Below are 27,721 nucleotides of genomic sequence, written 5' to 3'. Positions count from 1 at the left end.
CCTTGAAACCCCATTGGATAATCTTGTTACAAAATTTCCCATTTTACCCATTCATTTATGAAGATTCTAATTCGTGCGATCTGGTTATTCAAGATAAACCCTAATATCTTCGATTTTAATCTCAACCCTCAAATCCTGCACACCATACCCGTTAGATTTGCCCTTTCATTACAAAAAAAACCCTGCATATTTTCAATCAAGACCCTACACATTTTCGAAAATCACCCAAAGCCCGACTAAAAAACCCTTCCCACTCTCTCAATCTCTCACCGAATCTCTCCCTCCTCCATGAAACCCTTACCACCGAGTCTCACCTTCATGGTCTTCTTCCTCTCCCTTATACAATAAACCCCAAAACTGTATCTCTTCTCCCACACCAGGACCACTGAACTCTCAATCCCCTATCTTCTTCTTCCTACTCTCATTTCATGGAACAGAACCTAACCGAACCCTAGCTCCATCTCTTTCCTCCTCCCCTTTCCACCTCCCTCCTCCATTAACGAACCAGCAACCCTCTCTTCCTTTCTCTCAACCTCCTTCCTCCACCATCGGATACTCTCTCTTCGAATAGAACCCCATCCTCACAATTCTCTTCTCCCCCTCTCACTCATCGTCGCTATCCTCTCTCGCTCCCTCATTCTGTCATCTTCTCTCAACCAAAAAAGAAAGAAAAATAACAAAGAACTTCCATTCGGCAAGAAAAGAAGAACAAAGAAGAAGAAGAGGAGAAGAAGAAAGAAGTTAAGAAGGAAAAGGTCTGCTCGCCCCAAGGATAAAGAAGAAAAGCTCTCCCATTTGTTCCAAGAAAGAAGGTGAAGGAAAGCCCTTCCTACCCCATTCGGTCAGGTAAAGAAACCCCAACCCCTCCAACCCTCTCTCTCTCTCTTTCATCGTAATCACTCTCTTTCTTTCTCTCCAAAATCTCTCTCTAGCTCTCTCACCCCTACACCTAAACCGAAAATCACATACTCTTTCACCCTTCATCACCTTCTACTTCGCCAACCGAAATCCACTCATTCACCCATCACCCTCATCTTCGTATTTCTCAACCCCAAACCAAAATGTAACTCCATCAAAACCCTAGTTCTGTTAACCCCAAAACTGAATCATTTTTCTTCCTTTCCACTATCTTCCCTTCTCATAGCCTAAAAACTCCCAATTTGGTCATGTGGAAAAGGCAAGGAGGATAAAAGAACAACAAGAAAGACATTCAGCCCAAAAGTCTTAGGGTCGAGTTAATCCCAAGAACAAAGCAAGGAAGGAAATTCAACCATTGCATTTGTGCAAACCCGAAGTCAATATTTCAGCATCATCCACTCTACAAAGTGCTTGATCAAAGGCCACAAAGAGGTGAGTTATTCGCCTTACCCCTTTTCTATTTTAATTTCTTTTTATATTTTCTTCAATTTTACTAATGTTCTAGGAAATATTTTTTTCAGCATTATGTATCTTGTTGGTTAAAGGTTGGTGGTTTTTTTTTTTTTTTTTTTAAAAGTTGATGTCATAATGTTTAGGTGTAGGGAGCATTAGAGTTATTTTCTTTATGTATTGGAATAAATATTCATCATCTTGTCTGGAGTTATTTAATTTAACTTGAACCACTATTACTACTTAAATCCTTCCCTTTTTTATAGTGTTTCAATTCAGATTTGGCAAATTAAGTGAATATGCATGCTAGTTTTTTTTTTTTTTGAATGTTAGAATACATGTGTAATGGAGATATAGCTTATGTTAAACTTTATTTCAAGCTAGTTTTCTATCTTGTTTATTGGATATTTTTTGTTTCCTTGTTTTTTTTTTATTGTTTTAAATCCTAAATGTAAATTGTGTTTAGTGAGCCCTAAGTGAGGTGGCTCATAGGGGATTAATTCCCTTATGTTTTGATCTCATTAGCTTAAGGGTTAAATCACTTGGGAAACAAGCCACCATGACTATCCTCTTTGATGGGTAAGGTTGCTAGAAATCTAGTAGGTTTTGTTTCCTTTAGTTCTTATTCTTTCTTTACTAAATTAGGGGAAATGTACTACACATTGAGTATATGAGAGGGGTGCTTAATACCTTCCCTCTCTCCCCTAAAAAGTACCAAGATTAACTTTGTTTTGGGTGTGAATCATGTCTTGTTTTTTTGAACATGGGAGGCCCATCACTTCTATGTTCTTTCCTTTGATGGGTGGCGACTCCATACCATTTCAGCCATGGAGTGAACCCCAAACTCAATATGGATGTTCACAACCTTGACATTAAGCATTTGGGTTAAGGTTGACCCATAGGTCAACTTGATTCAACCCTATCATTATTGAAAAATTAAAAATTGAAACATGAAAAATGTTAACTAAACTATTAAATGAATTAACCTAAAATTCAAATTTTGAAAAGAAAGTTTGCATTCAGTTGATCTTTAAGAAAGGAAAGATTGACTCTTCCTCCAACGAATTTACCAACAACTATAAAAAACTTGAAAATTCAAAATTTCAAAAAGTGAACAATAGAAGTAAAGTTTAAAGACAAACAGAAAAATAACATAAGTAGATGATTAGATGTCCAAAAGACACGCAAATGTTCTAAACTTCCAATATGAATTTAAAAAAAATAAAAAAACTTTAAACACATTCCATCATTTTTAAATTTATCCATCCACTACTGGAAAATTCATCTATAGAGGCGGCCATAACTACCACTAAAAGCTGAAAAAAATGCCTCTAAAGGAAATAGTAGATGGTCAGGTGAGTGCCTCTAAATGCCTAGTCGCTAAATGTTTTAGAGGCGCTTGGTTGAGCATTAGAGGTGTATTCGCCTCTAAATTGGACTTTTAGAGGCACATACGGCTGCCACTATTTCACTAACGCTAAAAGTCCTGTATAGAGGCACTTACAAGTGCCTCTGAAAGTTCAATTTAGAGGTGCATTTGAACGCCTCTAGATGATTTTGCGGCAATTTATGTGCCTCTAAAAGAAATCTAAGAAAAAAAATCTCAATTAGAGGTACTTTTGGCTGTCTCTAAAGATATATGCTTTAATATTTAGAGGCACTTTTGGCTGCCTCTAAAAAGGTTCCAATTTTTTTTAAAAAGTGCAATATACTGTGAATATTGTTACATAAAAATTCTAATCGATACACCTTACGAAAATATATTCAATCAAAATATAAAACCTGTATGAAAATATATATGAAATTATACCAATTGGTACACCTATTTGAAGAATTGAATTGAACAAATTATACTAATAATTCTTGAAAACAGGTTTTGGAATTAGCTGGAAACGCAACAAGGGATAAGAAGACAAGGATAGTGCCTTAAACATTTGGGTTAAGGTTGACCCATAGGTCAACTTGATTCAACCCTATCATTATTGAAAAATTAAAAATTGAAACATGAAAAATGTTAACTAAACTATTAAATGAATTAACCTAAAATTCAAATTTTGAAAAGAAAGTTTGCATTCAATTGATCTTCAAGAAAGGAAAGATTGACTATTCCCCCAACAAATTTACCAACAACTATAAAAAACTTGAAAATTCAAAATTTCAAAAAGTGAACAATAAAAGTAAAGATTAAAGACCACACAGAAAAGTAACATAAATAGATGATGAGATGTCCAAAAGACATGCAAATGTTCTAAACTTCCAATATGAATTAAAAAAAAATCAAAATGACTTTAACTTTAAACACATTCCATCATTTTTAAATTTATCCATCCACTACTGGAAAATTCATCTATAGAGGCGGCCATAACTACCTCTAAAAGCTGAAAAAAATGCCTCTAAAGGAAATAGGAGGTGGTCAGGTGAATGCCTCTAAATGCCCAATCGCTAAATGTTTGAGGCTCTTGGTTGAGCATTAGAGGTGGATTCACCTCTAAATTGGACTTTTAGAGGCACATACGACTGCCTCTATTTCACTAACGCTAAAAGTTCTGTACAGAGGCACTTACAAGTGCCTCTGAAAGTTCAATTTAGAGGCACTTACAAGTCGCTAAATGTTTTAGAGGCTTTTGGTTGAGCATTAGAGGTGGATTCACCTCTAAATTGGACTTTTAGAGGCACATACGACTGCCTCTATTTCACCAACGCTAAAAGTCTTGTATAGAGGCACTTACAAGTGCCTCTGAAAGTTCAATTTAGAGGTGCATTTGAACGCCTCTAAATGATTTTGCGGCAATTTTATGTGCCTCTAAAAGAAATCTAAGAAAAATAAATCTCAATTAGAGGCACATTTGGCTGCATCTAAAGATATATGCTTTAATATTTAGAGGCACTTTTGGCCGCCTCTAAAAAGGTTCGAATTTTTTTTTTTTAAAGTGCAATATACTGTGAATATTGTTACATAAAAGTTCCAATCGATATACCTGTATGAAAATATATTCAATCAAAACATAAAACCTGTATGAAAATATATATGAAATTATACCAATTGGTACACCTGTTTGAAGAATTGAATTGAATAAATTATACTAATATTTCTTGAAAACAAGTTTTGGAATTAGCTGGAAACGCAACAAGGGATATTAAGAAGACAAGGATAGTGCCAAGGCATATTCAGTTGGCGATGAGAAACAATGAAGAACTAAGCAAGTTGTTGGGTGCCATTACGATCGCAAATAGTGGTGTGATGCCCAACGTTCATAACCTCTTGCTGCCGAAGAAGACTGGAACCGGTTCTTTGAAGGGTGTTGCTTCTGATTGGATGTGTGTATAACACACTCCAATTAATTGGGACCTTTTCTTAAATGCAGAGAGTGCTTTTTTATCCAAGGAGGTGTGTATAACACACTCTAACCACAAGTTGTCAAAAAGCCAAATATTACCACCATGACACACGAAAACTGTTGGTCCCATCTGAGTAGGAAGACAAACTTGATAAATAGAAAATTTAGGAAAATGGGGTTATTGTAACTTTGGAGGAGAAGCTCTGAGGCGTGTCTGAAGACACTGTCTTTAGAACGTTATTTGCCCCCACTCAATTTCATTGAGTTTGCTGTTGGTTGCAGGCAAATCCGTTCCCAGGATACAACAGAGCCTTGGGCGAGAATCTGCAACCAGCAAAGTTGAAAAATCTTCAGAGAAACCTTCTGTGAGACTGTAGCAGACCGGACTGAGAGAGAGAGAAAGTGGTTTCGAAAATGTGTTTTTGAAGTCTAATTCATGCTCCTTAAATAGTTTATGAAGAGGTAAGAAGAAAAGGTAGGTGCTGGTTTAGAGAAGGCACCCTTAACTGTCACAATTTTAAACATTGTGACTGTTTAAAAAGTAGTTTACAGTTAATGACTGTTAACTTTGAATTGTGCATTTTGATCACACCCGATCGAATCGTGACCATTGATCTCATCAACGGTGATCAACGGTCAGCATTGCACCAAAACCAAAGTCGCCCTTTGCGAGCCACGCGGGTGTGAGCAAAGTGCGCCTCATTGCGCCACACAGACACGCGCGCACACACGTGCGAACGCAATGCACGGTATCAAACCCCTATACTCTCCTCTACTATTTCTAAGGAGTGTAAATCAGCTCCTATTAAAATACTGAAAACAAAGCTTATAATTTTCCAATGTGGGACAAGTTCAAAACTGGGTTTTATAAGAGAAAAGCTAATTTTTCAATCAAGTGTGTAGGTGTAATTTCTCATGTAATTGATCAATCAAACCCATTGGATTTAATCTCTTATGAGATTAAAATCCAACAGAAAATAACCAATGTCATTTGATGTTGCAAATCTTATAGCAATTTGAAGGTTCAAGCATAAGACTGAGGAAGACACCAAGTAATGCAAACTCCAAGACACCAAATTTGCTCACCTCTTAATCGAGAAGCAACACTTCCATTTGGCATATAAGGATAGACGAGAAGCCTTTCATTCTGTGTCATACAGAATCCACAAAGTCGAAGGAGATTCCGATGGACAACCAGGCTTATCATCTCAATTCCGATGGACAGCCAGGCTTATCAGCAAGTCAACAAAAGTAAATTCCACAAAATCAAATTCAAATGAATGTTGTTGTAAGCTAATTTTAGATCCACTGATCCAAAGATAGAGTACACAAATTTGCCATCACATATCCTAAAAGTAGGAATTCCATGCCCATGGACAACCAAAGGTGATTGGAGTTTTCAAGTTAATATCTGGTAAACCCAACGTCCCGTGAGAACATAATCTACAAAAAAAAAGAGGGTTTATAACCATGTCACATCTGCCTCCATTGCAGAAAACAAAGTCGGCTTCAGGCCACTCATCCAACATCTATGTTGGACACACAGCCTGATTTAAAACCTCTACCATTAAATAGAAACTGATATTCTCTAGGCAATTTAAAATGGCCTAATTTAACAAATAAACTGTGTCCAAAGAGTGCAGATAGACAAAGAAACTAACAGTGGTTTGTAGCTGTGATTCGATGAATTGTTGTGAGTAGTGACTGCAAACCACTCTTCTGATAATTTAAATTTTGAAAGAATATGATATAATAGGTGGTCTGTAACTGCGATTCATGTTACAAATTTTTATGAGAATGGTAGACTACAGACCTACAATGTCTACCATGATGGCCCTACTTGTTTTTTTTGTACATGGATCACTTTTGTCCATGTGGTTTCTATGTTTTCATATTAGCTCATAGTCTCATACAAACAACAACCACATGGCTCTTTCTCTATATTTGTTGTATTCCCTCCTCCCTTTACCTTTCTGAATTCTTGTGAGTTGTTAAGTGAAAACCGATAAATAAAAGATGACCAAACTCTAGTTTTACCTTGGAAATATTACAATATAATGTCAGTGAAGACGTTAACGATGAGGTGCATCTGGTTACAGCATCTACTTTGTAGTCATGGCCATGTGGTAGCTGCAAGAGGTTTGATTGGTGATTGGCCATGTAGTTACAACATCTACTTTATAATAGATGATCGAATCTACTGGGTAGTTAATTAGAATGGCCTATTTGCTTTCTAGTGCAAAATTGGACTACCCATGGAGAAAGAAATAATGATTTTGATTGCATCAAATATTTCCCAAGGTTTAGTTATTTTCCCTTTTTTGCGTAAAATCAGATGCCCCATAGTACCTGTTCGTTTACAAATTCATCACTTACACAGGTAAGTGTATAGTTCATTTACCCATGTTCTTTTGATTCCCAGGTAAGTAACAAGTTTTGCCCGGGTAAATGAAGCTCTCTATACGGTGGAGCCCAATACATTGATATACCCATTGACCAACTTTCCCCTTCTAAACCAACGGGAAGAGAGAAATTAAGGCTAGGGCAGTCCACGTCTAGCCATAAAATTACGCATGTGCCGTTAGATAGAGCAGATTGTCATAAACTACTTCTATGTTCTCATGGAAATAGTAGTTGTAGTTGAATGGGTCTAACATAACAAATTAACCATTTGTTCAGTTAACGAAGAGAAGAATATAAGAGCTAATGCTATCAAACTCATGGAGAGACAAGAATACTCTTCACGTAGATGAACAGATAACCAAGGCATTTTAACAAACAATAATGTTGTAAAACGGCAAATACAGACAAGCTTCCTAACATCTTTACCACATAATGCTCGATAATTGTCTTGAATACCCCACATAAAGAAAATAAAAAACACAAATAAAATTGATCATACCTTGATTGATGATGCTCTTAATAGTTGTAGGGACGAGATTATATACGTCTGCACTCGAGAGAGTGGTGGTTTAGAAAACGGGGAAGGAAAGGAAAAAAAGGTGATAGAGAGAGCACCGGTGCCCTGTTCGGTGGTTTAGCGGCAACAACGACAGAGTGAAGGAAGTCGGAGGAGAGAGAGAGATGATTACCAGTGGTGACTTCTCTAGCTGGAATATAGCTCTTCGGCCATTGGAGGACGCGGTGGCGAGAGAGGGAGAGTTGCAGTTGCAGGAGTTGGGCTATGGGCTGTGGCAAAGAATCGGGATTTGATCGGTGTTACTCTCAGAGAGCACCCCACACTGACCTCACAGCCCTATCCAACTCTCTCACCATGGAGATTAAATCAGCCCCTCACAACATCCCACAGCAGATCCCCGCCGTGTATTGAGAACATCTCCCGATGATGCATCATCATTTCTGGGATTATCATCGGGAGATGTTCTCCGTACACGGTGGGGATGTGCTGTAAGACGTAGTGGGGGGCTGTTCATGGGCCGGGCCGTGCTTTCACTCTTAATTAACAGATTTTTTTAAGGCCCAAGTCCGAGCTCGGCCTGACCATCGGGCCTACAACTTGGGCCCGAGCCTGGCCCTCATAAAATTAGCTTACAACAACATTCATTTGAATTTGATTTTGTGGAATTTACTTTTGTTGACCTGCTGATTATTTTGAGTTTTGAATGTTGGTCATTAGACAATGATCCCATCTCCCTGGAATGGGCTGAGTTGTATTCAGATTTTCTTTCAATAAAACTCTGTTGATCTTATTACCAATGAAAAGAAAACATTGTCTAAATGTTGTTTTAAAGCCTATAGAATAGAATGTTTGAATTTCATTTCCAAAGTTTGGACAAATGAGGAAACAGAGATAGCATTTACAGGGTTGCTGAAGATGGTGATAGGAAGCAATCAGCCCATAGTACTGGAGATATCTTCGAAGAGAGTTGTTACTGTTGTTGAAGTTAGACCAGGCATGTGATTAGAGAGACTAAGAGAGGGAGACATTAGTTCACTTTTTAAACTTCTCTTGTAACAAATTTGTAAATGCTCTCTCTCTGTCATTTGTAAATTTTGAGTTATAAAGGAATTGGATCTTCACCAGATAGAAGTGAGGATTTTCCTTTTTTGTTCTGTTTAATTTAACTGAACTGCAGAAACAGATTTCAGGGGCCTCAAATCTGATTCTTCCCTTGATTTTTGAATTCCCCCACCCAAAGATACCTGTAGTTTTTATTATATTTGGTCTTTTTTTTTATGAATGATAGATATTTTATTAGACTAGAAGAAATATCACAAGGATGCAGAGTACATCCAGGAGAGGCGCAAGATGCAGTCCCATCTGGAAACAAGATTACAACTGAGCCCAAAATAAATCAGATCTATGCATCCCACGTTTTGCAAAAAAAAAAAATCAGTCATCCCATTAGCTGAACGCCTTTCCCATTGGACTGAGATTGCCAAATTACCATTTCAGGTTCCTTCAACCAACCTATTACCAGTTTAGAGTCACCTTCCACTACCAGCCTGTCATAATTTAATTCTCTAGCAATCTGTATTCCTTGTAAGACAGCTCAGAACTCCGCAAAGGCTGAATCCCCTACTCCAACAGGACCTGAAAAAACAGCCACAATATGACCTTCAGAGTTTCTAAACTCCCCCTATACCAGCCGGGCCTGGGTTCCCTAGACTGCTTCCATCAAAGTTCAGTTTGATGAAGCCTTCGTCCAGTGGTTTCCAGCCCACAACAGGTTTGACTCTCTTAGAGGAGCTTCTAATTACCACTTCCAAATTCCTCTACAAATCATCAAAAGAGAACTCAGAAAATAAAATTAGAGACTTGGCTCGCATTATAGATCTATATAAAATGCATTCCAGCACTGCTTCCTTACTTCTTTCTTTATCATTGAACACTCTACCATTCCTTTCCTCCCACACCGTCCAAATCAATGCAGCCCTTAGACATCTCCACAAAATCTTACCCCTTCTCTTTGGTCAACTGAAAGTCGTCGGGTCAAAGAGATTTCTGATCTGAATAGGTAAACTCCACCTGTGACCAAGAAGTTCGAAAATCTTTTCTCAAAGACTAGCCACAAAGGAGCAGGATAACGGAAGATGGTGACAGTTTTCTCCACTTACTTTACACAGGGTATACCAGTTAGGGGACAGACACAGAAAAGGTCTTCTTTTTTGCAAGACATCTAATGTGTTTATTTTTCCATGGAAAACTTTTCAACACAAAGCCCCATCCTTGGGAGGAATAGGCTTAACCCAAATTTCGTTAGCAGTGCAATGATGAGAGTTTGGATATGAACACAAGAATGCCATAAAGGAGGCACAAGAGAAGATCCCTTGGGGGTGTGGAATCCAGATCTGACCATCGGACTTGGACAAATCCAGGAAAACTAAATCAAGAATTTATAACAACAAGGCTGCCCTTTCAAATTCAAAGTCCCTTAAATTTCTTCTTAAACCCAAATTCCAGCTTAACCTGGTCGACTCAGAGAGGGAAGCGAAATGAGAGACAAGCTCTTTTTTGAACAAAGAAAGAGAATACAACAAGGGGAACAGAAACTGAGGAAGCACTCCAAGTCAAAGGTCCTCCCAAAAAAGAACCTTATCTCCGGAGCAAACATCATACCTGATTTGGCGTAGAAACTGAGGAAGCACTCCACAGATGGACTTCCAAGGAGATACCAATGTAGCCCTCAAAGATACCCAACATCCCAGCCATTGCCTGCTGAACCATGGATACTAACAATCACCTCTTGCCACAATCTCCCTCTCTCCTGAGTCCACCTCCAAAGCCACTTACCTAGTAAGGAGGAATTCTTATTGCCGAAGTTTCCTATGCCTAAACCCTCTTGATCTTTACTTTTGCACACTACGTCCCCTTCCTACCATCCCCCATCTCCCACAAAAAGTCTCTCATCAATTTTTCTAGCTTCATCACTTCCCTCCGTGGCATTCTGAATACCGAAAGATAGTAGACGGGAAAATTTGCTTAAGTGGATTTTATCTTTTTTTTTGATGAATAATAATAAGTTTATTGATTCAGAAGCAAATTAGAGTGAGTTCATACATCATCCCAACGAGAGGCGTGAGCTGCAGCCCCTCCTTGCAACTTACAAGTAAACTAGGAAAGAAAAACAAGAATCACAATTGAGCCCAAAATAATTCTTCCCTATTTACCCCTTGCTTAGCTAACACATATGACAAGGTATTTGTTGATCTCCCCACCCACTGTACAGTGACTAACATATTCCTTGTCAACCAACTAAATTTCTTCATTTCATTCTTTTATCGCCACATAGCCTCTTCAGAATTTTTCAACCAACCCACCACCACTTTGGAATCCCCCTCGATTATTAGGTGTTGTACCCCCAGCTGGTTTGCAAATTGGACCCCTTGTACAACAACTAAAAGTTCTGCCCTGATGGAATTCCCAATTCCCAAAGGACCGGAGTAGAGCAACAAAATCTCTCCCTTCTCACTTCTCAAAGCACCCCCCACTCCGGATAATCCTGGATTACCCATGCTGCTTCCATCAAAGTTCAACTTAATTGAGCCTTTGGGTGGAGGAAACCAGCTTGTAATTGATTTGGCCTTTATAGATGAACACCTTGCTACTGCTGACCAATTTCTCCAAATGTCATTAAAGGAGAATTGATGAAAGATTTTCAAGGTCTTCAACCAATGTATTCCCCTGTTTAACACATAGTCTTTCAAATCTTGGCTGTTCCTTTCCTTATCTTGAAAAATTCTGAGATTCCTTTCTTTCCAAAGAGTCCAAGTCAAGGCAGCACAAGTACATCTCCACATAATTCTCCCTATTTTTGTAGGCCAATAAAAGGTAGAATGGTTGCAGAGCATGCGAACTTCTGCTGGTAGACTCCAACTACCCCTAAACAACGAAAGTAGCCAAGCCCAAAGGTCTGCAGAAAAGGGACAAGATACTAATAGATGGTAACAATCCTCACCGTGAGCTCTACAGAGGATACACCAATTAGGAGAAATACAGAGAAAATGTCTTCTCTTTTGTAGGTTGTCTAAAGTGTTTACTTTCCCATGGAAAACTTCCCAACAAAAAGCCATAATTTTCGGGGGAACTGGCCTACACCAAATTTCTTTTGACGGAAAGGGTTGGTGAGTAGGAAGTTGAGAGATGGACTTGAAAAAAGAAGCACAAGTGAAGGTTCCATTGGGTCTGGGAGTCCAAACCCTCTTATCTGGCTTGGAGGGATCCAAACAAACCTGATTAAGACACCCAAGCAACAAAGAAAGAGACTCAATTTCAGCATCCCTAAGTCCTCTACGAAACCCAAAATCCCAAGTAGGATCTAAGGGTGTTCCCAAATCCTTTAATGGTGAGTCTCCTACTCAAATATCCTCCCAAAAAAGGATAGAGTTGCCAGAACAAACTTCATACCTGATAAAATTGAGGAATTGAGGAAGGGTGTTGTGAATAGCCTTCCAAGGTGCTGCTAGGTTAGCTTGCCTCGATACACCAGCATCCCATCCATTCTCTGACCTCCCATGAATGCTTCCCACCACCTCATGCCACAATCTCTCTCTTTCCAAAGGTCATCTCCACAACCATTTCCCTAACAGAGCTTGATTCTTTCTAGTTACCCTCCCAATTCCCAAACCCCCCTCTTCTTTACTTCTGCAGACAATTTCCCAGTTAACCAAGTGATCATTTCTCTCTTGTCCCGGCTCCCATACGAAGTCTCTCATCAACTTCTCCAGCTTCCTAGCTTCCCTAACTAGTATCCTAAAGACAGACAAATAATAGGTAGGTAAGTTAGCCAAGGTAGCTCTTATTAGGGTAATTCTTCCTCCTAAAGAGATATAGTTCCTTTTCCATGAGACTAATCTCTTCTCAAACTTTTCTAACACTGGGGTCCAAAATCTACTCTCCCTAGGATTTGCCCCTAAAGGAAGCCCTAAATATGACATAGGCCAAGCAGAGGTGGAACACTCAAGACACGCCGCAATAGCCTCGACCTCCCCTACCTCCAAATTTATACCTGCTACGCAACTCTTTTCTAGATTTATTCTCAAATTAGAGACACTTTCAAATCCTTTTATTAGCTCCTTTAGGTTTGTTACCTTTTCACTAAGACCTCCTTCACAAAAAATCATTGTCGTCTGCAAACTGAAGGTGGGTGACGGGGACTTGGTGTCTCCCTATTCTCCAACCCCTAATGGCATCTTCGCTGTCAGCCTTAGTAATGATCCTACTAATCACATCAGCTACTAAGGTAAAAAGGAAGGGTGAAAGTGGATCCCCTTGCCTGACACCCCTGCAAGCTGGAAAAAAGTCCCTCACCATACCATTTACCAGAATAGAGTAGTGACAAGTACTGATACACCCAAAGATCCAACTACAACACTTGTCCCCAAATCCACCATTTTGCATAACCTCTAATAGAAACTCCTAGTCCACCAAATCATAGGCCTTTTAAGATCCAATTTACAATTGAATCTTTTCCTACTAGACCTTTTCATTTCCTCCACACACTCATTCGCAATTAAGATCTGATCTGTTATTTGTCGCCCTTGAATGAAAGCCCCCTGAGTTTCACTAATGATGGTAGGGAGGACTGTTTTGATCCTCAATGAGAGCACTTTAGCCCGAATTTTATAGATGCTTGTCACCAGACTAATAGGCCTGTAATCTTTTGGGTGGTTGGCATCATTCTTCTTAGGTATCAAGGCCAAAAAGATGGCATTAATTCCAGGGCTTATAGTGTGATTGTCTGAAAATTCCTTAAAGACTTCAGCTAGATCCTCTTTCAACACCTCCCAACAGTCTTGATAAAAACCCATTGTAAAGCCATCTGGACCCGGAGCCTTGGATCTATCCATTAGAAAGACAGCTTTTTTAATCTCTTCTTCCTCGAAATCCCTTTCCAGCCACCTTGCCACTCCTTCATCAATTCTTGGCCAATCCACCCTTTCCATGATTGTTCTCTCACTCAAAGGCCTTCTATAAATCGATTTGAAGTGGTCCACAAATATTCTGGCTGTCATCCTGGTTGGTAATCACCTCCTCTCCTATCTCTAGCTTGGTCACAAAATTCTTTCTTCGTCTCCCATTTGCCAAATCATGGAAGAATCTAGTGTTCCCATCGCCTTCCTTAATCCACTTGTGTCTAGATTTTTGACTCCAACTGATTTCTTCCCTCAATAACACTTCTTCCAACTCCTTTTTTAATTGTCTCCTTAACACTCTGCCCCCTTGGTCAGCCCATTGTGAGATTCCTTTACATCCAAATTCTCTATTCGAGAGATTAGGCCCAATTTTTGCTCCTCAATTCTACCAAACGGATCTCTATTGCACTCTTTTATTTTGGCTCTCAACCTTTTTAATTTCTTATGGAACTTGATCCCCTTCCATCTTACCCCCCTCTCCTCACCCCACCACTCCTTCACTTTTTTCACAAAATCTGGATGGGTAAGCCACATATTTTCGAATCTAAAAGGTTTGGGTCCTATAGGAAAATACTCGGTTCCTATTTGGATAGGACAGTGATCGGAGGTGACCCTGGGTAATGCCCTAGCAACCAAGTTTTCCAAACTATTCTCCCAGGCAAGGTTAAAAAGGAATCTATCCAACTTCGAGCACAAAGGGGTTTCTTGAAGGTTGGACCAAGTGTAACTGGCTTGCAACAAAGGTATTTCCTTCAGTTCACAATCTTCAATAAAACCATTAAATTTCCTCATGCTTGTTGAGATTACCTGTTGGGGATTACTGGTTTCATCAGAGAATCTAATGACGTTAAAATCCCCGCTCAGGCACCAAAGACCATCCCATAGCCCCTTGACTGCATATAGTTCCTCCCACATCTCATTCCTCTCTCTATAGGAATTAGGGCCATAAACATTGGTTAAGACCCATACACACCCATTTTCTACATTCTTGCACTTAATAGAAACTGAGAATCTGCCTATCAATTCTTCCACTACTTCCACCACATCCTCCCTCCACAGTGTTACAATCCCCCCCCAAGGCTCCCCAATATGGAGACGAGCTCCAACCTAAACCTCTAGACCTCCAATAACTCCTAACCCATCTCCCATCTAATTCCATCAGTTTGGATTCTTGTAACAGCACAATATCAGGTTTTTCCCTTTGGAGTAGGTCTTTGATCGCCCTTCTCTTCCTTGCACTCCCTAACCCTCTTACATTCCAGCTAATAATTTTCATCGATACAAAATAGCAAAGGAACTCAATAAGAGGCCATATTCTCTTCTTTTTAGGCCCTTCCTCCTATCCCCTCTACCACTGAATTCTAATGGAGATGTTTCTTTCCAGCAGGGAAAGGAACTCTGACGGAGGGACAACAGCTAACGACCGCCGACCAGATCTGCCGGAGTCTTCCGGCGAACAGCAGTCCGTCGGCCATGGAGCAGCAATCATCCCCAAGTACAGCAGGCTGGAGTTCCCATCGTACAACGGCAACGGAGACCCCCTAGGCTGGTTGTATCGCTGCGAGCAGTTCTTCCGGAATCAATGGACAAATGACCAGGACAAGGTAAGCCTAACCGCCTTTCATTTAACAGAAGAAGCACAACTTTGGTTTTATTGGTTAGAGCAAGAAGAACCCGGGCTCAGTTGGCCCAGTTTAAATCCTATTGCCTTCTTCGGTTCGGACCCCCATTGACCAGCAACCCACTGGGCGAGCTAATTAACCTTAAACAGATCGAAACAGTTGCTGAATACTAGCGACAGTTCCAAATCCTCCTTGCGAGGGCATCCTCCGTGCGACCAGACCAGCAAGTGGATATGTTCACAGTAGGGTTAGCAGAACCCTTGCGAGTGGATGTCGAGATGCAGAATCCTTCAAATTTGGTCACAACCATAAACTTAGCTCGCGCATTTGAGCGCAAGCTGCAGCTCAGCCGCGGAATTTTTAATGTGGGTCGTCCACCGAACTCGTGGGTGCCCCCAAGACCAGCAGCAACGACCCCTTCTTCTGCTACCAGCTGGGAAATGAAGCCTCCCACGACCACCACCTCTAGAGCAGAGACAAGTACATGCAGTAACATGGTCACTCCCATCAAGCGCTTGACCAGGGCAGAAATGGCAGCGCCGAGCGAGAGGTCAATGTTTCAACTATGATGACCTCTACTCGGCAGGACATAGATGCAAGAGGCTTTTTTGCTTTCTCATAGATGAGCAAGAGGAGGAGGAAGGGGAACCCGTCACATTCGAACCAGAGATCTCTCTCCATGCGACCACCGGTATTAAAACCTCTCAGGCCATGCAGTTACAGGCACAGATCGCAGGTCAGCCGGTGTGCATTCTCATCGATTCATGGAGCACACACAACTTCATAAGTGAACATGCAGCTTTGCAGTTAAAACTACCAATGGAACTCCGGCCGCGACTACAGGTAGCCGTCGCAAATGGTGAAAAAGTTCACAGTCCAGGAATTTGTAAGGACGTCCCAGTACAGGTCAATTCTGAACTAATTCTTGTTGATTTATTTGTACTCTCATTGGATGGGTTCGATATTGTTCTCGGGGTCAAATGGTTAATTATCCTAGGCCCGATTTTGTGGGACTTCAGTGCACTCTCCATGACCTTCCACCTGAATGGCAAGCAAGTTTCATGTTACGGTTGCAAGGTTAAAGAAAAGACACCGCAGGTTCATGCACTCCAGACAGAACCGACAGCCATGGAAAAACTTCTCACCGAGTTTTCAAATCTGTTTCAGGAACCGAAGGGCCTTCCCCCTTCCCGAGCTTGCGACCATCGTATTCCTTTGGTGGCGGGTTCAACACCAGTCGTTGTCAGGCCTTATCGCTACCCTCACTTACAGAAGGATGAGATAGAAAAACAATGTACAACGATGCTGAACCAAGGGATCATACGCAAAAGTCACTCCCCCTTCTCTTCGCCGGTTTTGTTGGTGGCGAAGCAGGATGGAATGTGGAGGTTCTGTGTTGACTATAAAGAACTCAATGACTGGACGTTCAAAAATAAGTTCCCTATTCCTGTTGTGGACGAACTGTTGGACGAGTTGCATGGTGCCCAATATTTCTCTAAGTTGGACCTCAGGTCCGGATATTTCCAAGTTCGCATGGCTCCCGGTGACGTGAAGAAGATTGCTTTTCGCACCCACCATGGCCACTTCGAATTTTTAGTCATGCCATTCAGACTCTTCAATGCACCATCTACATTTCAAGCACTAATGAACGAGGTATTCCAACCCCATCTGCTCAAATTTGTTTTAGTTTTCTTTGATGATATCCTCGTTTACAGCAAATCATGGGTAGAGCATGTCCACCATCTGAGGACCGTTTTCGTACTCCTACGCCAACACAGCTTATTCCTGAAATGGTCCAAGTGCTCTTTTGGGGAACGACAAGTTCTTTACCTCGGCCACATCATCCATGGGCAGGGTGTAACAGTTGATAGTTCCAAGATTCAGGCTATAACTGAATGGCCCAAACCTTAATCCGCCAAGGCCTTACGCGGGTTCCTCGGTTTAACGGGTTACTACTGCAAATTTGTACAGAACTATGGAGTGTTGGCAGCCCCGTTAACCAACCTGTTGAAGAGAAACTCCTTCCGGTGGGACGACGCAGCTGATGAAGCTTTTCTATAACTGCGAAATGCACCGTCTTCAACCCCTGTTCTGCAATTACTTAATTTCGCCCTCGAATTTACAGTCGGGTGCGATGCTTCCGGAGTGGGTATCGGGGCCGTACTACAGCAGCAAGGGCACCCGATCGCTTTCTTCAGCCGCAGATTGGCCGACCGGCATCTGAAGCTTCCATCCTATGAGCGCGAACTAATCGACCTTGCCCGTGCCATCCAACATTGGAGGCCGTATTTGTGGGGGCGGTCGTTCATCGTCAAAACTGATCATTACAGCCTCAAATACCTGTTACAGCAGGGTCTCACCACTTCCCCTCAGCAACATTGGGTTAGCAAACTCCTCGGGTTTGACTTTCGGGTGGAATATAAGGCGGGATCCTCTAATCGTGCAGCTGATGCCTTGTCTAGGCGAGAAGAAGACGCGATGGTTCTATGTAGCATTTCCCAACCTTGGATCTCTCTGTTTGATGACATTAAGAAGGCAGCACCACAGTCCCCGGAATGGTCGCTCTTACTGCAGAAGATCCAGACCGGCACGGCCGACCCCGATTGGTCACTTCACGACGGGTTGGTACTGTATAAGGGACAAGTCCATCTTCCAGCAGACTGCCCGTTGATTCCCACCATCATCACCAACATCCATAACTCCACCCATGAGGGCATTCAAAAAACACTACACCGCGTCCGGACTGATTTCCATTGGCGAGGTATGAAGACTTCTATTCGAGATTTTGTCCAGAATTGCTCTACATGCCAACAACACAAATGGGAAAACCTACACCCAGTAGGCCTCCTTCAGCCCCTTTCCAATCCCATCGCAGATCTGGGCCAACATCTCCATGGACTTCATTGAGGGACTTCCCAAGGTAGGGGGCAAATCAGTTCTCTTTGTGGTAGTCGACCGCTTCTCTAAATACGCACACTTCATTCCTCTATCACACCCGTACAGTGCCACTTCGGTTGCCCTCGCCTTCTTTACACATCTTTCGCTTACATGGGTTGTCGGAATCCATTGTCAGCGATAGAGACCCGGTCTTCACTAGTGCCTTCTGGAAAGAGTTATTTCGACTACACGGCACCACCATGGCCTACTCATCAGCTTACCGGCTACAAACCGACGGTCAGACGGAAGTGGTTAACCGCACTATCGAGATGTATCTCCGCTGTTTCGTAGGCGATCAACCTCGACGGTGGTTGGAATGGCTTCCTTGGGCCGAGTACTGCTACAACACTGCCTACCATTCCTCCCTCGGCACGACTCCCTTTCGCGTCGTTTACGGCAGGGATCCTCCCCGCTTGTTGTCCTACGAGCCCGGATCTACTCGCTTGGACGCAATCGATCACTCCTTACAGGACCGCGACGCCCTCCTCGCCGACGTCCGCATTCGCTTACAACACCACCGGGAACTGTCGTTCGATCCAGGACAATTTGTTTGGTTGAAGCTCCAGCCCTACCGGAAGCGCTCCTTGCGCCACAAGTCTGCTCCGAAGCTGGCCTCTAAGTTCTATGGACCTACAATGTTCTGCGACGGATTGGCAGTGTGGCCTACCAGCTGGAATTGCCAGAGACTAGCTGAATTCATGATGTCTTCCACATCTCCTTTCTGAAACCATTTACGGGTGTTCCCCCGGACCAAGTTCCCTCCCTGCCACCCTTGAAAGATGGCAAACTAGTCCCCCAGCCTAAAACTGTCACCTGCTCTCGTTTCAATCGTGGAATCCTTGAAGTCTTGGTGGAATGGTGTGATCTACCCACCAACAGAAGCCACATGGATCCCATTGGCAGAGTTCCAAGCCACATATCCAGCTTTCGAGCTTGAGGACAAGCTCGTAGTCCAGGAGAGGAGTAATGTTATGGACGCCTTCCTCGGGAAGACGTACCATCGCTGCCGGCAACAACAGGCCCCGGGCCCACCGCCAGCAGCAGCAAGGATTCAGTGATGCTCATCCTACCCAGTTCGGCAACAGCAGCCTTATCTAGATTAGATTAGCTCATTTTGCTTGTTCTTATCTTATTGTTCTTATCTCTTATCTTATCGTGTTAATAGCTTATCAAATTAGGATTCGCTTAGCTTATCTTATCTTGTTAGTAGCTTATCAGATTAGGATTAGCTTATCTTATCCTTAGCAAGATAGAACTGGAAGTCTCCCTATTTAGCAAGGAGACTCCCTTTGATTAGGACTCTTGTAATCTCCTATTTAATGAGACCCCATTATTGAATGAGATATCTAATTATTCAGTCAAGAGTGAGTTAGGAGAGTTGGTGATCTCTTGGACAAATCACCGAAGGCACCAAGATAGGTTCATCACGAGTAGGAAGGAACAAGGGAAAACAGGAGGTTTTCCCCGTGGACTGACCCGTGATGAGATCCTATTCCCGGGCCCTCAACAACCTCCCACCATTTTGCAATGGCCTTTTGTTATTGCCATGACCACTGGCCCTTGTTGTACCCTGCTGTTATTGAGATAAGCCTTCTCCTCCCTTATGGAGGCTTTTTTCTCATTTGCTACTCTTTGAGCTAAGAACTCTTTGAGCAACCAGTCAACTTCCCCCCAGCCTTGGTTCTGTTTTTCTGCTGGTAGACACACCAGTTGCTTTTGTCCCTTACCAAAAAATTCAGCCAAAGCTATGAAGAACCCCTTTCTATTCCTCTTACATTCAACAACATATCTTCTCCCTTCTAGTGTACTAAAATCCTGCCAGTTTATTTGCTTACCTTTTGAACAGGCTCCAGCTATGAACTTTCTTAGCCACTCGATCACTTCTAATCCTTCCAGCAATATTGTACCCTTTTTCGCTTCCCTTACCTTCAGGCTTACCTTCCCCTTGATTCTCATATCTTCGAACAGGAGGTTTTTTGCTTCTATCTTCAAGGATCTCCTCCACTGACCTGCCTGCACGAACTCCATGTGCTTTGCTTCGCTTAAGTGGATTTTATCAAAGTAATTCGACCTCCCATCGAGATATAATTTTTCTTCTAGGTAGCCAATCTCTTAGAGCACCTTTCCACAACTGGGTTCCAGAACCTACTTTCTTTCGGATTGTCTCCTAGTGGCATCCCAAGGTATTTCAAAGGCCAAGCAGCTATGGGGCAACCTAAAGATTCTGCTACTTCTTCTAGCTCCTCCTGCTCCAAGTTTATCCCTGCCACACAACTCTTCTCAAAATTGATTTGCAATTTTGAAATAAACTCAAACAACTTAATCACCTCCTTCAACTGTCTTGCCTTTAATGAATCCCCACCCTCGTAGAAGATAATTGTATTGTCGGAAAACTGTAAGTGTGTCACCACTGCATTAAGTCTGCCTATTCTCCACCCTTTAAAGATATTCAACATATCTGCTCTTAGGAGAAGTCTACTAAAAACATCCGCTACTAGGGTAAAAGGAAAGGGGGACAAGGGATCCCCTTGTCTTAATCTCCCTAGTAGCTGGGAAGAAATCCCTTACCACACCATTCACCACTACTGAGTAGGCGAGTAATGACAAGTTTTCGAACACCCTTCAACCCATCCTGATGTGGACGCCGGCAGCAGCAGCAGTAATTTAGTGCAGCAGCAGCAATTTAGTTTTCTCATCCTATCTTATCTATTCAGTATTCTTGCCTTATCTGCTTTCAGTAGTAGGGATTAGTAGGAGTCTTATCTATTCAGTGTTCTTATCTTATCAGTTCAGTAGTATGGATTAGTAGGGAGTCTTATCTTATCTTATCAGTTCAGTAGGATAGATTAAGGGAGTCTTATCTTATCTTATCTTGTCTTATCAGTTCAGTAGGATAGATTAGTAGGGAGTCTTTCTAATTAGCAAGGAGTCTTCCTAAAAGTAGGACTCTTATCTTGTAATCTCCTATTTAAGGAGCTGAGAATATTGAATAAGATCATCGAAAATTTCAGTCAAGAAAGAGAGCAAAGGAGAGTTGGTGATCTCTTGAACAAATCACCTTTTAGGGCAGCAAGATAGGTTCTTCAAGAAAAGGGAGGAACAAGGGAAAACAAGAGGTTTTCCCCGTGGACCGACCCGTGACAGGATCCTATTCGTGGGCCCATAACACATCCACACCATCTTTCCCCAAAACCATAGCATTTTAATGAATTAAAATTTTTCTGATTGCCCATTCCATTTATGTGCTTGCTTACCTTTTTGATAGTTTGGAAGTCTATCTTAATTCTGAGTTGACCTTTACGAAATTTCTTGCAGGGTACGTGGTTATGGAGGAAAGCCTTGCTAAGAAGCTCTACCCATCAGTGGAAACAATAAAGCCCTTGAATGGGGAAATAGGTGATGTGTCAACCTGCATCAGTCACCAGAGTGATTCATATGGTATGGATTTAATTTTTCTGTGTTTGAAGTGAATTGTATGTTTCTGTATCACTTTTAGATTTGCACATGCATAGTTTATATATGAATTCTACCTTTCTGCATCACCTTTACAACCATGCACACACCATAGTTGAAGCATTTCATTTAGAAGTTTCAAGATCTCGTACTGTAGCTAGGGCTGTAATTGGATCGGATTCAGCCAAATCTGAATCCAACCTGATTACTGAAAACTTGCATCCAAATCTGATTGAATTTGAAGACTTTGAATTTGAAATCGAATTCTAGCAGACTCAGATCAGATTAATCTGACTCTGCTTTAATTTTTTAAAATACCAAAAAAAATAATTACTTTTCAACTTTTATATATAATAAATTAATATAAATATAACATACTGAATTTATTTTTTTATATATTCATATATAATATAATATAAAAATATATTTCTTTATAATTTTAAATATAATTATATAAAATTTATATATCAAGATCAATAAAATATTATAATATAATCGGATTGAATGGGGTCAAATCTGAATCCGATCCGATTATAAATCAGATGTAGATCGTAACATCTGAATCCAATCCGAGATAATTGGAATGGATGTCGGATCGGGCCTCAGATTTTCGTGTATCATTGACAGGCCTAACTGTAGCATCTCCTAATTGTCCACCATGCATGCAAATTTTTCATGCTCACTGATGAAACAAAATTTGATTAGAGCTTTTGATTTCAGAGTGTGATGACAGTGACTTGTGGGGTGAAGATGAGAGTCTATGTGATGGTTCTGACAATGGACTCAATAAGGCATCTGAATTGGACAGGGAATGGCAAAGGAGGCACAATGAATTCCATACAGTATCCATAGAAATTTAAAAAAAAAAATTCTTTTCTCATGAAAAATGCTTTTTTTATCAATACCCAGAAGAAGATTTCATTAAATTAATTAAAGAGGCAAAACAAGTAGTTGTGAAAGTTACAAATAGACACCAACTGTCCAACCCCCAAAGTTACAACTGAACCCAAAACATAGTGCGACTATGTACCCCTTGTTTGGCTAAACTATCCACCAAACTGTTGGCTGATCTTCTAATCCAATTAATTTGAATCAACATAGCCATGGAGAGCCTTTTGAACCTCATAAGATCATTCCTTAGGTGCCATGAAACTCCTTCCTCTTTCTTTAACCAATCAACAACTATTTTGGAGTCACCTTCAATAACTAGCTTCTCTAGACCCAATTCCTTTTCTTTGTCAAGCCCATAGACAGCTGCTAAGAGTTCTGTTGATGCAACATCACTTTGCCCAGCTGGGCCCGAGAAGAAGGCACATATATTACCTTCATCATCCCTGATAGCTCCTCCAATTCCAGCGGGGCCTGGATTACTCACACTACTCCCATCAAAGTTCAGTTTAAACCAACCACGAGGCAGGGGAGACCAGTCCACCGTTGCAATCTGTCTTTTAGAAGAAGATGCTGCTATAGCCCCCACACCCTGAAGAAGTCATCAAACTTAAAGTCTGAAAACAAATTGTCTTAACCCAGTGAGCCTCTCTTTGAGTTATGACTTCAATCAGTGCTTCCTTGCTCCTCTCCTTTTCCCCAAAGATTCTAGTTTCTTTCCTCCCAAATTGACCAAATAACTGCTGCCCTTGTGCATTTCCACAACAGCTTACCCCTATTAGTAGAACACCTACAAATAGAAGGGTTGAACATCCCTTCCAAGCTAACAGGAGAGAGCCACCTGCAACCAAAAAGTGAAGCAAACCATTCCCAGATAAAGCTAACAAAAGGACAGGAAATTAGAAGATGGACTGCAGTCTCACCATTAAGCTTACACAAGCTGCACCAGTTGGGGGAGAAACACCAATTTGGCCTCTTCCTCTGAAGCTTATCACAAGTATTAATACAACAATAATACACTTCCCAACAGAGCACTGACTCTAGGAGGGATGGGAGAAGACCAAATTTCTTTAACAGGGAAAGAGGAAGGTGAAGGAGAGGAAGCTACAAGGGAGAAGGATTTACAAGTGAAAGTCCCAGAAGACCCAAGGCTCCATAGCCTGCCATCTTCGCCCCCAACCCCAAGAACCACTGGATTCAAAAGAGAGAGCAAACCGGTAACAGGGGGAATTTCAGACTCTCTAAGATTCCTAACAAAGCCCAAGTTCCAATTTAACTCAGAAGGAGAGGAAGAGGAGCAAATGAACTCGGTCACTGGTCTGCCTTTGAGGAAGGACAAAACATAAAGTGAGGAGAAGATCTTCATCAAAGGGGAATCCCCAATCCAAATATCTTCCCAAAACCTAATCTTAAGACCGGAAACCAAGTCCTACCTGATGTGATTGAGGAATGTAGGAAGACAACTCTGGATGGCTTTCCAAGGAGTAGCCAAGGTGGCTCTCTGGAGACAACCAGTGTCCCATCCATTGTTTGACAGCCCATGCACACTTGCTATCAGTTTATGCCAAAGCCTATTGCTCTCCCTCGGGAACCTCCATAGCCACTTAGTAGGGCCCAATTTTTCATTCTAAGGTTCCCAATCCCCAAGCCCCCTTCTGCCTTCAACTTCAACACCTTCTCCCACCTGAGCAGATGATCTTTCTTCCCTTCTCCAGGCTCCCACAAAAAATCTCTCATAATCTTTTCCAGCTTTCTCACAATAACCAAGGGCATCCTAAAAACTGATGTAAAGTAGACAGGAAGGTTGGCTAAGGTAGATTTGATCAAAGTTATCCTCCCACCTAATGAATGAAAAATGCTAATTTCCTGATACTGATATCTTTTGATGTTGAGGTGTTGAAACATGTAACCTCTGATATAAGTTTTTTGTACAACTATATATTTTTTTTTTCAGTTTTTTCCTTAATAGTGTGTACTGGAACAGTTGGTTGTACTAAAGTAACAATCAATAATAATGTAGTTGAATTCATAGAGAAAGTTTTTACCACCCAAACAATGAGTGGCAAGGATGGAGCACAATGTTGCTCTCTCAGCAAAAATCAAGCATATAGAACAAACATAAGATCTTTACACAATAAGACCTGGCTCAGGAATTCCCCACAAAAGACTCCCTTGCAGTCCCTTCTTTTTGCTATGGCATCAGCAGTTCATTAGCAGACCTGGGCACTCAGTTGAATGAGCTATTCAAGGTGTTGTCCAGTGCTTTTATTTGCCTCATTAATGCTCTGTATTCCCAAGGAATGTTTTCTTCAGCTCTCGTCAATGAAGTACAACATTGCTCTCTAAGCAACAATCAAGCATTTAGAACAAAAATAAGAGCTTTACACAATAAGACGTGGCTCAGGAATTCCCCACAAAAGACTCTCTTGCAGCCCCTTCTTTTGCCAAGGCATCAGTGTACATTAGCAGACCTGGACACCCAGTTGATGAGCTATTCAAGGGGTTGTCCAGTGCCTTTGCTTGCCTCATTAATGCTCTGTATTCCCAGGGAATGTTTTCTTCACCTCTGATCCAATTGGACCTGAATAACTAAGATACATGTTGCCATTATCATCCTTAACAACTCCAACTCCCCCAATTTCTGAAGTCCCTGGGTTACCTAGGCTATACCTATCAAAATTGAGTTTCAGTCTTCCTTCTGTTGGTGCTGCCCATTCTACTTGTCTTTGCTGATTTCGAGCTTGATACCCCTATCACTGGCTGCCAACCTCTTTTGTAAATCATTCATAGTAATACCTTTAAACTCATCACAAGGCAAAGGCCAATGTCCAATTCTAATGGTAATGGGATCTATTCCAATTATTTATTTTAAAAAATTCTGCCACCGTCTGCCCTTGCGCACTGCCAAAGTATCCTTTGCCTCGTTATGTAACATTACTAAGTTTGCTATAAATAGTGCCAAGACTCTAGAAGGCACTGTTCAAACACTCCCAAAGAGAGTTGAAAAGTGATTTCATACCTGAGAAGAGGTCAATTTTCAGACCTGTTTTCCTTTATCATCTCAATGTGTATTAAAACCAAATTACTCTCTTAAACAAAGCAGAAAAAAGGAGGAAGAAATTGGTACGAAATATTTACTTCAGCATAAAGTGAGAATTTTCTGTGTTTTATGATGATTCTCTTTGTTTTCAGATACTTATTTGTTGTTTTTATGTCTTGATATTTGGGGCTATGGGTTTTGTTCTTCTGAAGTGGGTTTGTGTTTTGTTATTGGAAGTTAAAGTCATATTGTCTTTGAGGTGACACTGGTTTCTTGAAAATTTTGGTGGCACAGGCAACTTGAAAGTGAAATAAAGGTTTGAGATTATTATGCAATGTAAATACTAGTACAAGTATTGTAATTGTATTTGGAACTTAGTTATGTACAGCATGATGGGGTAGGGTGTAAAGGCAGGAGAGTTTGACCATGGAGTGGTAGATAAACGGAATAAATGGTATTTTTGGACTATTTACAAATTGTTGTTGTGATAGTTGCGCTGTTATTGGATCCTTAAAAGGTTTCTTCAGTTAGTATTGATCATGTTTCCAAGCTATTTGGTCAGACCATCTGACATAGGAGTTATGGTGTTCGTAAAGGTTTAGTAATTGAGATAAGTTGTTAAGTTACTGAAGTCCATGTACTACACTTGTTTGACTAGTTACACATCTAGGGTGGATTATGGTTTTTACACCAAGCTCCCTCCATTCAGTTTTAGCGAGCATCTTATTTAAAATGTTACTTTAACTGTTGTATTATTAAAATGTGAAAGCTTCATATTATTGTCATCCCTTTCACATGCCCATACCATACTTTTTCTGGTGGTTGACATCTCTTGTTTCAATCTTGTTCTGATGCTTTTATGATTATCCAGTAATCTGCCCATATATGCACAAATGACACTTTTATAATCGAAACTCGAGATACTTTGTGGTCCTTAATGAATTCTTGGATTGGCTACCGCGATGGTCTAATGGCTGGGAAGGAAACTTCTGCACAGGAGGGGTTCAATATTGGTTTTAAACAATCTGTACTTGTCGGATACAACTGGGGCATTGTTAGAGGAATTACAAGGTAAGGAACATATTAATTCTTGTTATGAACATACTAATTATTGTTCTCAACACAAACTAATTTCATTTCTTGTCTCAACTCTCAACCGTATACTTTGGGGTTTGGAATCCTTGTACAGTGTACTAGCTTGTCTACCGGATGGCCTAAAACAGAAGCTGGTTGAAACATTAGAAAAGAGAGAGAAGTTGCAATCCTTGTATGAATCTGTGCATTCCATTTCAAGTATCGGTGCACTTAAATTGTTCCACGAGGACATCTTGGCTAGCAGTTCAGGAGATGGTGTTGCCAATTTGGGAGGAAACTCCCATGAAGAAACTACACCAGAAAAACCTTTGAGTCCTTGTCAACTTGGAAGGTACTTTGGGGAGCTTGAATCACTTCTCCATGAATCTCCTGCAATTCAAGTCCAAATGGCAGCAGATTTGAAGAATGTAGGATGAAACTCACATACAACCAAGACTTTATTTTCAAATGGCATCCTAGAGTTTGTACTTCAAATAATTATTTTCGCATGAGGAATGCTTGTCAAAGCAACTTTGTAAAGGGGTTTATTTGTAAATTTTCTTTATTATTTTTTAGTACATGGGTTAGTGGGAATTAAGGTAATACTAGTTCATATTTGAATCCATTTCATTGAAACGGCGGTACTATACATCATTCAACTCTTGCTGTGCAACTTACTTTTTAGACTACAAACGTGCAAGCCGCAGTGCAGTCTTTTATGTGAAATATGTAGGGATTATGCTCCTTTGTTCTAAATTCTAATTATGATATGACTCCTATACCTAATTTAATCTAATACTTGTGGAGATTAGATTGAATTAGAAAAAAATCCAATGTTCAATTTGATGACTAAAGGATAGAAGGAAATATGCATTTTATATTATTTGCCTCTCAAAAAATGTAAGAAATCATAAATTAATGTAACTGAAGTTCAATTACTGAACATAAATGTAAGTTATAATAAATGTTATTATTAGAAAAAATTGGATTTGAAAAATCTCTACATCAAGTAATCATATGAGCATTATTATGTAAAATTCAATAAAATAATCATTAATAGCATAATTTATGGAATTAAATTTGTTGATATTCACTAATGTCAATAAAAATTAAAATGATGTTGA

General features: G+C 40.8%; 1 protein-coding gene across 3 annotated transcripts; it reads left to right on the top strand.

Annotated features, from left to right (window-relative positions):
* The first annotated feature begins 239 nt into the window (after positions 1–239).
* LOC104588807 (uncharacterized) lies at positions 240–27,233 on the top strand. 3 transcript variants are annotated; one of them, XM_010247002.3, is made up of 6 exons: positions 240–1,350; positions 14,971–15,187; positions 21,458–21,580; positions 22,316–22,437; positions 26,473–26,594; positions 26,713–27,233. In XM_010247002.3, the coding sequence occupies exons 3-6, from the start codon at positions 21,469–21,471 to the stop codon at positions 27,032–27,034; spliced, it is 678 nt and encodes a 225-aa protein (XP_010245304.1). In that variant the 5' UTR covers positions 240–1,350; positions 14,971–15,187; positions 21,458–21,468; the 3' UTR covers positions 27,035–27,233. The 3 variants fall into 3 exon arrangements, with proteins under 3 accessions (XP_010245304.1, XP_010245370.1, XP_010245241.1); XM_010247068.3 differs by lacking the exon at positions 14,971–15,187 and adding an exon at positions 1,440–1,463; XM_010246939.3 differs by lacking the exon at positions 14,971–15,187 and having other exon boundaries at positions 243–1,350.
* The last annotated feature ends 488 nt before the right edge of the window (positions 27,234–27,721 follow it).

The sequence above is a fragment of the Nelumbo nucifera genome, chromosome 3 (genome assembly GCF_055504915.1).
Source record: "Nelumbo nucifera cultivar China Antique chromosome 3, China Antique-T2T, whole genome shotgun sequence".
Classification (NCBI taxonomy): Eukaryota; Viridiplantae; Streptophyta; class Magnoliopsida; order Proteales; family Nelumbonaceae; genus Nelumbo; species Nelumbo nucifera.
Note: the sequence above shows the minus strand (reverse complement) of the source record. Positions and strands in the feature narration are given on the sequence as shown.